The following is a 13,649-nucleotide window of genomic DNA, read 5'->3' as shown; positions in this document are numbered from 1 at the left end:
GATCGAGATGTATTCCTCTTTCTCTGGTCCGATACAGTTCCTGGTAACCAGAGCACTGACATCGTCGGATGGCGTATGACTCGGGTGACCTTTGGGTCGACATCAAGTCCATTTCTGCTAATGACGACTATTCATCATCACTTGAACACCGTATCTGATGAAGACAAGGAATTAGCCTCCAACCCGAAGAAAGCCTTCTATGTCGATGATCTGCTCGTTGGTGCGGACATTTTCGAAGAAGGTTTAGACATCTACAAGAGGTCGAAGACAATCATGAATGACGCCGGCATGAACCTCCGTAAGTGGAAACCAATGACAAACGGCTACACGAGGTGTTTGATCGCAACGAAAAACAAGTAGAAGGTGCCCAAAAAAACGCCCGTTTTAGGTATGCACTGGGACGCAGTGAATCACCTCTTCGAATTCTCGGCAAATTCCTTACTCCCATATATGAATCAAGCTCAAGGCGACACCGAAACGCACTCTACTAAAAACTGCTTCAAGAATCTTCGATACCTTTGGCATAGTCTCCCCGTTTACTGTGACCACAAAGCTGCTGTTTCAGCGCTTATGGGTCTTAAAGAGACCATGGGACGAAGAGTTGCTTGAAGAGATAAAGAATCAGTGGAAAGAGTGGTGCTCAGACGCCATCCAACTCTCTTCTGTGACGATTTCACGATGTGTAAGAGCTGGCCTGGAGGCAGAGATAGACACTGCGGAGCTTCTCTGATCTCTTCTCTGACGTCAGCTTGAAAGCATATGGAGCTTTTGCTTATTTGAGGGCAGTGTACATCCGTGGCAATACAGTCACGTCGCTCGTAGCAGCCAAATTGCGCATAGCACCGATAAAAGTGCTAACGCTGCCTAAACTAGAGCCCATGGCGGAGCAGTAGTAGGAGCAAGGCTAATGAAATATATTCGGTCGTCATGGGATTCAAGGTTTCCGCCCTGTGTCATGTAGTCTGACTCCGTGATCGTATTGAGCTGGATCCGTGGGCAACAAATTAAGTTAGGCGAATTTGTAAAAAATAGAATGACAGAGATAATAGACGCGACTGGCCTGCAGTCATGGCGTTACTGTCCAGTCGATCACAATCCATCCGACTTATTGACTCGGGGAATATCTGCTAGGGCCTTGCGCGAGAGCAGCAACTGGTGCAATGGTCCCAAATGGTTGGAACAGCCAAGGACATGCAGCGTGGCCTGCAGAATCAGACACAATTCCTAAACCTTGCCAGGACTTCGAGCCAGCGTATGACCCGCCAAGCGTTCTTCTCCAGGCACAATGTCACGTGGACGCGCTAATTAATATAACAAAGTTCAGCGATCTGCAAGAACTTCTGCGTGTCACAGCTTGGCTCTTCCGATTTGTGAATCGAAGTCGAAGAATGCCAGCAGCGACTGTGAAAATAATATCAGCAGAATAGCTCATCAACGCCGAACCGTTTTGGATTTGTCGTGTTCAACGAAAGGCTTTCCTTGTGGACATACAACGGCTTTTGCACGGAAATGCCGCTCCTAAACACTTCGTCTTAAAAGATATTATTCACCCTTTCATTGACCAGAGTAAACTTCGACTCGGAGGTCGACTTGAACGAATGGACACGACGTACGAGGAGAAGCATCCCATTATTTTACCGGGACACCACCACTTCAAGAAGTTGGTAATCATCGAAGCGCACTGTAGATTAGCGCATGGAGGTATTGCGAGTACCATGGTACAGGTTCGCCAGCGTTTCTGGATTATTCGTGCTTGGCAGGAAACCAAACGACTTATTAATGCCTGTTTTCTGTGTAACAGATATAGCGCGAATATAGCAAAAGTGCAATATGCTCCCCTGACACTCGATCTGCTTGTTTCTTCAAGACCATTTGAAGTAGTTGGACTAGACTTTGCAGGACCACTCCATATAAAGCAGACTGCACTGACTGCCACCGCCTGCAAAGGATACATTCTGCTACTCGTCTGCGCCACCACCTGAGCAGTACACCTAGAATTGACGAGCGGGCTCTCAGCAGAAGCCTTCCTCCTAGCGTTCCGTAGATTTCTAGCTCGCAGAGGAGTGCCTCAGATATTCGGATAACGCATTGGCCTTCAAAAAGACATCACGGAACCTACGAGACATATGGGATGTCATCAAAAGCGCCCCTTTTGCATCCTTCTTAGCCAAACATCACGTCCAGTGGAAGTTCATTGTGCCAGGAGCGCCCTAGTAGGGAGGTTGGTTGGAGAGGTACCATCAAAACCTCCTGCGGAAAACGCTTGGAAAGAGCTACCTGAATAGGGAAGAGACTGAGACAGTACTGCTTGAAGTGGAAGCACTGATCAATTCACGACTCTTGACCTACATGTATACTGACGCGATGGAATCTTCAGTAATATGCCCAGCCCATTTTCTTGTAGGACGGTCATTGATGGCGGTTCCAGAAACACATAGCTCAGAGTGTGAAACGCTGTGCACGCAAGCAACAACAGACGATCTGTCCAAGAAGTGGCGGCGCCGTCAGAAACTGCTTGACCCCCTATGGGTACGATGGAGAAAAGAGTACCTCCTCGAGTTGCGCTCACTGCATCGCTACCCATCGGGTGCCAGCAGTGACCTAAGAGTAGATGACGTAGTTCTCGTCGAACAGCCCGACATTTCAAGATGTATTTGGCCCCTTGGGCGCATAGTCGAAGTTATCCTGGCCAAGATGGTGTAGTACGGGGCTGTAGGATCAAGACACGAAATGGCAAGTTCGTATGGAGACCTTCACGAAAACTCTACAAACTCGAGTTGGCCTACAAGTCCTTTGGGCTAGAGGATGTTGAAAAAGAAGAACAAACGTACGCAGTCTAGGACTGCGTGAAAAGAAAAAGAAATGAAGGAGCAAGAACAAATAGCTCTGTGTCTGGCTTCTCGCGTCGGCTCGAAGTTTTTCTACTATAAAAGGTGTAAGATGTAATTTATTTATTTTCTCTAAATAAATCACGTCTCTGATGCATCAGCCTTGAAAGTACAATGAACTAAATGAAAAGAAACTTGTAACACGTTATGTAGAAGTATGAATAGTCACTGGGAGTTTTCGGAGTACTAAATTAAAATTATGGGGTTTTACGTGCCAAAACCACGATCTGATTATGAGGCACGCCGTAGTGGGGGACTCCGGAAATTTGGACCACCTCAGGTTCTTTAACGTGCACCTAAATCTAAGTACACGGGTGTTTTCGCATTTCGCCCGCATCTAAATGCGGCCGCCGTGGCCGGGATTCGATCCCGCGACCTCGCGCTCAGCAGCCCAACACCATAGCCACTGAGCAACCACAGCGGGTAGTTTTCGGAGTACTGACTGCGTTGCATTAGTGCTCCGAAAACCATAGTGCACCGAAATAGTGATCAGAATAGCAAACCTAAATAAAGGTTTGCTTCGAAGGTTTCACTTGTGAATACGTGAGTTGACGGAAACATGACAAGATGTATTGAAATTCAGTAAACCTTGCAAGCCCAGTCAATGTGGAAAATGAGTAGAAGAAGCACAGTGGCAGTCCATGTTGTGCTACCGAAAGCAAAGACTCACCCTGTACTTGGCAATGGACCCCAGCACCGAGGCCAAGTCGACGGCGGCCAGTAGCACCACTTGCACATGCTGCGTTAGCATCGTGAAGAGCAGCCAGACGGGACCCGCGTGCATCAGTGGTAGGTAGCCAAGGAACACGTCGCCCACGTGCAATCCGTCGTTCTTGTAGCTGTGCCAACAAGGCAGGGCCAGGTCATATGGCAATAGCTACGATACGCTTTTCGCATGGTGTCTGCCGTAATATGTTTCATACATAAAGGGCCCATAAGTGGCCTAGGACATTTCCAACCCACGATCATCGCTGCCGAACATGGCGCTACGCACCGCGAGGAAGACAAAAATTTAAAAAAATAAATCCCGGGCCTTTCCATGGACTGCTACGGTTCCTTCTTCACACGTCGTGACCCAAGCAGCGTCCTGAGTGGGACGTCATCAGCTGTCGATAAGTCACAGCGAGCGACTATGGCCGCCAACGTGGCAAGAACCGGCTGTCTGTTATAAGGAGAAAGGGATAGGGGGGGGGGGGGGGGGGGGAGAAGCTGCACGATCACCGTGCAGTCCCCCCCCCCCCCCCCCCACAGTGGCGTCTCCGAGAACGCGATTACCGACGCACAGTGAAAGACCTTTTCTTCTAGTCCATCGATCCCACCCGCCACTTCTGTTCGATTCCATGGAGATTATGAAAGCGCGCAGCCCTGAAGAGGTGAGGTGAGTAGCGTAGGCGAGCGAGCTATGAAACGAACTTTTTCTATCACGCATCATTTAGAAAAGCATAAAAATGGCGGCTGCATATTGATTGTATGCGCTTGTACATCATCATTATCATCATCATCATCAGCCGATATTTATGTCCACTGCAGGACGAAGGCCTCTCCCTGCAATCTCCAGTTACCCCTTGTCTTGCGCTATATAGCTGGTACATAGTAGCCACTATATAACAAAGTTTCGACCTCCGAGTGGTATGCGGGCCCTCCAGGGTATATTCAATATGGCCGATGGTTCAGTCCACGCAGGTTCAGTCTACGCTGAACCTGCGCCCTCGTTTCTCACAGGTCCTGTTGCGCCTTCTGATTCTGTCAGCAATTTTCCTCTGTCCTCGACAACGCGGAGTGAAAGGTAATTTGTCTACTCAGTTAAAAAACTAAATTCTGGGCTTTTTCGGGCCAATACCATGATTTCATGTTTAGGTAGTGTGGGTCTCCAAATACTTTTTATCACTGGGGCTTCTTTGAAGTCACGCTACACGAGCACGTTTGCCCCGTCTGAATGCGACCGCCATGATCGAACCCCCGACCTCGCGCAGCAGCGTAACACACCATAGAGCTACCGCAATGGGTGTGTCGACTCAGTGCATCGCACTTTCGAACAATGCAACGCGTGGTTGCAAGCTGTGGAGAAGCGGCGCAGCCCAACGCAGTCAATGGGCAGGCGAAGTTTGGCGGCATCGGCAGTTGGGCAGACGACTGCACAAGGCTTCGTCTCGTTTTAGCCTCTAGTGACAAATCACAGCCTCCCTCAAACTCAAGTTCAATCCGCGAGGCTGAATTCCTTTCACGAGACTTCACCTTACCTCTCAGCGGTTGCCAATGGCCCAGCCAAGACCTCATAACTGAGTTGTAAAAACATGGCTGATCGGGTGCGTCAGCGAGTTCGATTACTGCGAAACGTGCCGAAATGTGCTCTTCTAATTCCTTGCTGCAACACCCATTTGCGGCAGTTGAATTTAAATGCCTCTGTTTTATTTTCATGCGCATATCTGTACAGAACACCCGTCGAAGAGTTCTATTATTTGCCCTACCTTCGGGTGTAAATTTAGTGCGCATTTTTAGTCTCAGTTTTTAGTGTGAAAATGGCGGCCCCCTTCTACGATTCAACAGCGCAAGCCACTTGCAGTGACTCATAGTACATTCCAGCGTAATTACTAAAGGCCGGGGTTTAGGCAAATGCATATTTTGTTCGCTGCTTCGTATCAACCCTTTTCATATATGAGAATAAATTTAGTGTTAAGAAAATGTTTAGTAATGTTTTTCATACTACCTATATATGCCTAAACCGAAACTAACCTAACCTAACAAAACCGAAACCAACCCCAAAAACACCTTTCTGACGCCTTTTTCTCAGAAAAACACCTTTTTACAGTCTCTAAAGCGAACGCTTCTCGCTTTACGACTGTTTTTGTATTCCTTTGTGGCGCCATCTATGAAAACATAGGCGAATCACTGAGGGTCACGTGACACGATGGGTTTTTATATGTCCGGCATTAGCGCTTATTAATGGCAATGGCTTACTATTGCCTCTTTTCAACATCGGTGTCTGTTAAAGCATATTAAGCGTACAGTCTAGCTTTCGACTGCAGTTTCAGATTCTCATGTTGCCTGGCAACGTTGATTCTTCTTAACACTATCGGGTTCAACCACAACCCGCACGTTCAGTCTAAGTGAGTGTTTTTAAAGCGAAGCTTCATGTGACTAGGCGAAATCACCTCTGTACAGAAAACGATCACCATCAGCACTGGCTCGAGCAGCACGCAGGCCGGCAAAGAACTTTATTATTATCCGGATGCGGCGCTCGAAACCCGCTAGGGGGTGACACCGGTGGGCCACTCCCACGACGGGACGGGGAGGTTAAACTCCACGGCCATGTCGCGGGCCCTCTGGATGGCCCTAAGCTGGTCTCTTTTGTCTTGGCTAGTCAGAAGGTAGTTCCAGTCCGCCTCCGTGGAGGGAGACTCGCTGCTCTCGCGCAACGTAGGACATTGCCACAGCATGTGTTGTAAGGTACATTTGGGGTGGCCACAGCGCGGGCACCTCGCGCCCGGGAATGAGCCAACTCGATGGCATTAAGGGTGGTTCCGTGTACGTGTCGGCCAACGTGTGCCGGGAACCAGATGATGTGCTTTTTGTCTGACCAATTGGCAGCAGAGAGAACGTCGTCTTCTTACGTAACTGGTAGAGTGCACTAGAATACGGTTGAGTGGGACGAGCCGCTGGGGCGGCGCATGCTTTGCGGTGAGGCGCCCGACGTGGAAAAATATTGTGGTGGCGCTGCGATCTAAGTGGATTGGGCCGCATCAAGGTCGCGCCGTTGGAGCCTGCTAGCGATACTGCTCGGCAGGGTCATTCGTGCAACTTCGCGCTCTGGTATTTGCGTTCATACCGCTCAAATGGTGTTCGTAATTGTATAAGACATGTACTTATGGCTTAGGAATAAATTCAGCTTTTTTTTCTTCTTTCTTTTATTTAATATTTCAATGCCGCTCGGGGATTGCGCGTGCATTGCGGCCGCAGTGTCGGCTTTCATACTACTATGTTATTGTACGGTTCCCTTCGGAGAAAAAATATTTTTTCTCGTTCTTCAAGCAGCATGTATCTCTCGTGTGTATTGTTGCGCATATAATTTTCCATCAGTAGGTCTTGCAAAACGCAGACGAAGAAACATATGTAACCTTCCTGCTTACCGCTTCAAACAAGTAAGGCATATCTGCCCCATCCGGCGCCTTGTACTCAGATTTACGGGAAGCATTGTTATAGATAAAAAAAGAGTAAACTGCAGCGCAACATTCCATTCAAGTATCCGCCTTCCTCGCGTAACAGAATGCGGAGTAATTGGCACGGGGTCATTTATTGCGGTCGAACCTCGAGCGTCGAAAACGGTTTTAGTTAGTCATTCTATTCGCTAATCTTTGGCCGTAAGCCGTACGCGGAATTTTTTTCCAGTAGATACTTTAAAAAAGAAAAAAATGAAAATAAAGAGAGCCTGCGCGGTAGATTAATTAGTGGCTATATAGTGGGTACAGCGTTCCGCTGCTAAACTGGAATTCACGTGTTCAATCCAGGTCGCGAAATTCGGTGGGAACGAAATGTAAAAAGACTCGTGTACTTTTATTTAGGCGGACGTCAAAGCACCCCAGATAACTAAACTGGGTGCCTCATAATCATATCGTGATTTTGCCACGTAAAACAGAAGAATTTGAATAAATAAAAATAAAAAAAGCAGGTGGCTGCGTTCTTCGGCTTTTTTGTAAGGGTGTAAACAAAATAAATTATTCTCGAGTCTGATTTCCGAGAAAAACATGTTGCGTGTATCCTATATTTCGTTCATAAATGTAATGCCATTCCCAAATGTATGACCGCTCAACTCAGCAGCTTGCATATTAAAAACGGCTGCTTTAAGTTATCCTGTGCACTTTCATAACGACCACAATGAAACAATTAAAGGAACGGCATGTCTCGCATACACGTAGAGATATGTGCAGATCTGTTGCGTTTGTTGAAGACGATAAGTGTGGTACCACATGGGGCACCCAGTTTTAATGGGTTGCAAACATGGTGAGACTGTCAAAACAAAAAAGTTTCCTCAGCTGAATAAAGTTAGCAGATTTACAGGCTGCCCCAAAACGGGGCGTTTATATTCAATGACAGCTAGGAACTTGTTAAGCCGGACTTATTAACACCCGTGCGTTAATTTTCGCAGGAACTGCGCCTCTGTGCAACAGCCACGACTGTCCGGCAGCACAATAATTCGGAATAACAGTCCTCACTGGCTTCAGTCACTCACCTTGAGACTTCAATACTGCTGTTATGCGTTGCATTCGAACGGAAACGACGATTCGGCTTCGTACAGTATATGACTAACACTTGCATATATATATATATATATATATATATATATATATATATATATATTCTAACGGCCGGCAAGAGTCACGGGCGCACCACAGCAAATAAATCATTTAAAAAATCTACTGCCCAGACGTTCTGCGAGAAAAACTGGGCGTCCGGCAGCGTCCGCGTAGCGAACGCGCGCTCGCTAGCAGACGACGCGCTTGACAACGATAGCAAAATTGAACACGTCGCGTTGTATATTCCATGCCTGAAATGTGCATGTTTGGCAAAATGGTGTAAACATAAATTTGCAATCGAAATAAAGCTCTATTTTTAGAGCGTACTATGCGCAATCGGCCTCGCCGTCCGTAGCAAAGGTACGCTGAATATGCCGCGGAGCGCGTGTCCGCCCCAATCCAGTTCGCTCGCAGCGCCCTCGCACAATTTTTCCACACGCGGCGCCTCAGCCGGAGAGCGCCGTTCGGCCCACTCGACTATTGTCTAGTACACTCTAGCAGCTGGCTCGTTGGCGCCTCGGGTAGCGCTGGTGCTCGTGCTCGGCACGCGCTCGTGCCACTGCTCCCGCGTTCGTCGTCTTTCACAGCTGGCTTTGTTGGCATTCCAGCGTAGAATTTCACTTCTCTTCAGTCGTCGTAATGGGGAGGCCGCGTTTACGGGGGTATGAGCCATTGGTTAAGAGGGTATGAGCCATTCGTTGTCTTACGTAACGGACAGATTTAATTTTTAAGAAATTTAATTTAGAAGAATCGCACGCGGCATTGGGCGGGCGAATGCTGTTAACCACGCCGCCGAGCAAACTCGAGACATCGAATGCAAGCGACAACGGCAGACTGTGGGCATACCCTCAGTGATGTCGTTCTCTCCGTCGCAGCCGAACGTGTGTGTAACATCATAATTTTAATTATGATGTTAAATATTGTAACAACATGTTAATGAACCCTCGGGATTAGCCCAGTGATAAACACCAGGGCGGCACGTTTCAGCTTCGCTGGGTAACGATCTTCAAGGAGTAGAAGGGCCGACGACATTTTTCTTTCTCTTTTTTTTTTTTTTTTTGCTCGTGGTCTGCCAGTCTGCTGCGCTTCTCAGCCATGCCACAAAGAAAGACACCCAAGAGTGTGTTGATCTGGCAGTGGAGAGTAGACGCACCGAGGTACACTTGAGATGGGAAGACCATGTTTGGCCAACTGTGCGGTTGAAATGAAAATCCTGTGCTGAAACAATTCCTAGATAAATATCGCCACCAGAGCGTGCCATCTGAGTCTACATTGCGGAAGAACTACCTCCGGCCTGTATATGAACAAACATTAGAGAGAATTACAGAAGAGCTTGGCGACTCCTGCATTTGAGCTTCCGTAGACGAGACGACCAACGTCAAGGAGTGCTTTGTTGCACACTTTGTAGCTGGGAAGCTTGCGGCAGTCGAGAGGAGAAGGATTTTCCTAGTGGGTCCAAGGCCTTTGGAAAGAACACATGAGTAGTCTAAAGCATACTTTCTAAACCAGTCCCTGAAAGTCTCTGAAACTAGACGTTACAGGAGTCGAAGTCGTTAAGGTTATGTTGCTCTGCACAGACGCCACAGCCTACAGGCACAAAGCTGCTCATCTGCTGAAGACCTACCCACAGATGGCGCATGTCACATGCATAACGGATGCACTTCAGCGCGTTTGTGAAAATCGTGGAAACACTTCAAGGACATTAACAAGCTTATTGCTTAAGCCAAGATCGGGTCCCTGAAGGTGCCCTTTCACATGTGCTCGTACAAGGAGGAGTTGCCGGAGGTACCCGTTCTGCCAAAGCCAATCATCGCACGTTGCGAAATATGGCTAGAAGCTCTGTAATATTACAAATGAAGTTAGGAAATTTGCAGGCGCAAGTTGAAATCAGCTAGCGCAAGACAGGGGCAATTAGAGATCGGAGGAATTGGCCTGCAGTGGGCATAAGGAATTCGTCCTGCAGTGGGCATAAATATAGGCTCATGATAATGATGATGATTACACCTGCAATTTTTCTGAAGTGAAGGCAGTGGTCCACGCCTTTAGAAGAAACGAGAGTGCTTTGGTCATGTAGGCTCCTCTCTGAGGATAGCCTACAAGGAGACCTCGCATATTTGCGCACCAAGTTGACGTTCCTCGCAAACAGTGCAAAGAAACTAGAAATTTCGGGCAACACTCTAATTAGGAATAATGCAAAGCAATGAATTGCCGCCGTTCATAAAGATCCAGTAGCCGAAAAGGTAGGTGGGAAGTGACAATTGGTCTTCGACAAAAACAAGGATTTTCAGCCCTCAAAGAAATATCGAGAGTTATTTCCGTGGAGCACTCATGGATACCGGTGTTTGTCCAGCCATCGAATGTTCTCAAGTACAACAACGCTTCAATAACATATGTCGACGTCAAGGGCTCCTTCTCGGCAACAAGGGGCACACCTGTGAATCCGCGAATATCGAGATGGTGCTGGTCTGGTGTTGTTTCCCCAATGTTCACTTTGGTTATAATGTTATCCTCCGCTTGCTTTCCAAGCAGATTTCTGCATAAATGTGCAGTTCCATCCCCGTTCCTAGACACATGCATATTCAAATCTAAGTCTACTTTCAACGCAGTATTTCAACATCCGCCATGGGAATCGGAACAGTGTTCATGACCCAACGGCGAAACATCACCGAGCAGCTGCATTTTCTAGCACCTTGAAATACGCACGCTCGATATGGACCTTAAAATAAGTTTTTTTAATCGAAAATCTCCACGGCTGCAAACCACCCTTTGAAAAATGATCTTCAAATGCGTGAGAGTGCATTCAGCAGTGCTGGAACGTCTTATACAATCCGGATATTATCACTTTTGTGTTTAAGAAAATCGTCAGAGTTGTACCTTACAGTCCTCGTGTAACAACAAATATATTTTTCAGTAAACCGTCGTCTCTCTTACGCTTATGTTTTGTGTCTGCTTTTGTTCTGTCGCAATTTATTTGCATAAAGTAGACATAAAATAGCGCCTCTTCCTACTAGCATTTAGAAAGTTCTCAAGTTTCCGTCCCTGTTTCACTAATGCGGCGTCTCGAGCGGATATTAGTGGCCAATGGCAGTGGCCGTTGAACACGAATGTGAGCAGTACGCTGGTTGAATTAAGCCGTCACTATTCCAGCAGTATTATGAGACGGCCATGGGCAACTTTTGGAGCATTTGTAACATCACAAATCAGCATTTCGCTTTTCTTGTTAAAAAATGCAGAGCCCTTCCCCCGTCAAGAAAATGGGAGTAAGCGAAGCTTGTGGCAAGACGACGCTGTCGGAGGCGTTTCGCTTCGTTCGCCCTAAACTCAGGTCGCTGACGTTTGGCCTCAGCATCGCACTCCCACAATTCTGGCTGCGCGGCTCTTCGCTGACGTTTCGCCTGGGTTTCGGAAGGCCTCACGCTAGAATCAGCACGTCGACGACGAGCCCTTTCCTGAGCGAGTTCGCGGCGCCGTTGCTCACACACAGCCTGTTCCTCAGCGGAACGCACCACGCGCCGCCCTTCCCATCCGGGCGCCGAAACTGATCGAAGGAAGCTCGTCGGAGCGCGCGCCAACCCCCTTTCCTTCCCTTTCCCTCCCCGCGACACAACAAACGACCCTGATTGGTCTCGCGTGTCACGTGATTCGATGCCGGCGCAACGTTCCCCGCACTTGCTCTTTCTTCCTTAATTGTTTCTTTCCTTCTTTATTTATTTATTTATTTATTTATTTATTTATTTATTTATTTATTTTGTAGTGGGGAATATGCATGTAGGCGCCGTGGGCACTGCCATCGCTTCGGCGCGAGACCCGAGCTCGAGCTGCGGATGCCAACAGCTAGGACTGTCCCTAAAAAGCCACATTTATTTATTTATTTATTTCTTGTCCGTGGCTCATACCCGCATATCCCTGACTCATACCGGCATATCCAATGCGGGTATACGACACACGTGACTTTTTGCTTGACTACGCCGAAACCTGTCACCCAATACAAGCTTCGCCTGAATATAAACCATGCACGTCTTCTTTAAAAGTTATTTGCATTTTTGCTAGCATCTAGAAGGCAAGTCCAACTTACGAAGTTGGACTTGCCTTCCTATTTTAGGTCGCCTCAAACGAACTTTTTCATTGCCTAATAATTCGGCTTTAGTAATTAATGGTGCTCGCTTACTCACCAGTATGCACCCCAATATCTGCGTCGCGCGGTCTTACCGCGCGACGCAGATATTGTAAGGCTATTGTAAGGATATTGTAAGGTAAGGCTCTTTCGCTACAGAAACGCGACAATAATCTGGAAATCTTGGATGCATGTAAGCACGTCTTGCTCCGAGCGATGACATTGTAAGTGTGTTTAGACGCTAAAAAACGATCACCGAAAAAAGAAAAGCAATATTTGTGTGTCAATATGTTGTGTTATCACGAGCTATCCGAACTACGCCATTTCACTGAGGATCAACCAACCAACACAACATTAAAACAGAGTTTTGCTCTACGACAAGGGGAAACATGGGCAAACATAGGCAGGTCTACCCGTGGTTCGCCCAATGGCACTGATACTTGTGACTCACCTAAACGTCACAAGCTCCGCGATAAAATTACGGTGGGTGATAAGGCCCGCCTTGGGCAGCCCTGTGGAGCCGCTCGACTGGAACACGGTGAACACGTCATCAGGACTCGCGGGTGTCGGATTCTTGAAGTGGCTCCGGGGTGTCTCTTTCAGAGCAGCCACGTTAACCGCACCGCAGTATTCGCCAGTCGCCACCAGCGCCTGAAAAATGAGATCGTAGCAGCTGAGCGGATGGCGTTGTTCTATAAGGACGCAAGGAGGACGAGGCTGTTCTCGACACGCGAGGGTTCAGCGCCCCGCCTCTCGCTGTAGGCCGTTTAGTACACGAGCCAACAGTGGCTACATCGCAACTGGGGAGAGCGAAGTGGGTTTAAATAAAAATGAAGCTAAGATTTCGAGCAATTTGCTGCACTTTTGTTTTGTTGCACCCCAGCTCTCAATGACGCTCCTGAGCCAGCTAACTGATGATAACTGAAATCGCCTGCTGTGAATGTAGGCATTAAGGGAAATAATCGGTGAAATAATTAATGACCTAAGGACATAGCAGGTAGGAACTACATTTACTTCATGTCTGCTGGCTACAAAATCTGAGACCCTCCGGGGTGGGTTAGAGGCTATGGCATTGTTGTTAGAGGCTAAGCACAAGGTCACGGGATGAAATTGAGGCGGCGCCAAGTACCATGGTACAGTGGCACCAAAACGCCAGTGGCCAGTACGTTACAGTGGCGCCAAAACGCCACTGTAATGTGCATTGGGTGCAAGCTAAATGTCCTCAGGTAAAAACTATTCCGGAGTCCATCAATACGGCTTGCCTGTAAGATCAAAGTTGTGGCACGTAAAACCCCAATGTTTAAATAGTTGGAAGAAACTCCCTGTAAGAAAAACAGTCAGCGTGTTGCACTAACA

At 47.7% G+C, this 13,649-nt stretch overlaps 1 protein-coding gene across 1 annotated transcript in view; it reads right to left on the bottom strand.

The window, feature by feature from the left end:
- Positions 1-13,649, bottom strand: part of LOC119430984 (luciferin 4-monooxygenase-like) — a 225,643-nt gene that overhangs the window by 107,503 nt on the left and 104,491 nt on the right. The window contains exons 5-6 of the mRNA XM_037698452.2: positions 12,745-12,944; positions 3,559-3,727 (exon numbers count right to left, since the gene is read on the bottom strand). Coding sequence (XP_037554380.1) covers positions 3,559-3,727; positions 12,745-12,944 — 369 coding nt within the window. The remainder of the gene's footprint in view (positions 1-3,558; positions 3,728-12,744; positions 12,945-13,649) is intronic.

Source organism: Dermacentor silvarum, chromosome 10 (assembly GCF_013339745.2).
Source record: "Dermacentor silvarum isolate Dsil-2018 chromosome 10, BIME_Dsil_1.4, whole genome shotgun sequence".
NCBI lineage: Eukaryota > Metazoa > Arthropoda > Arachnida > Ixodida > Ixodidae > Dermacentor > Dermacentor silvarum.
The sequence above is the reverse complement of the archived record's forward strand: the minus strand, read 5'-3'. Positions and strand labels throughout refer to the sequence as shown.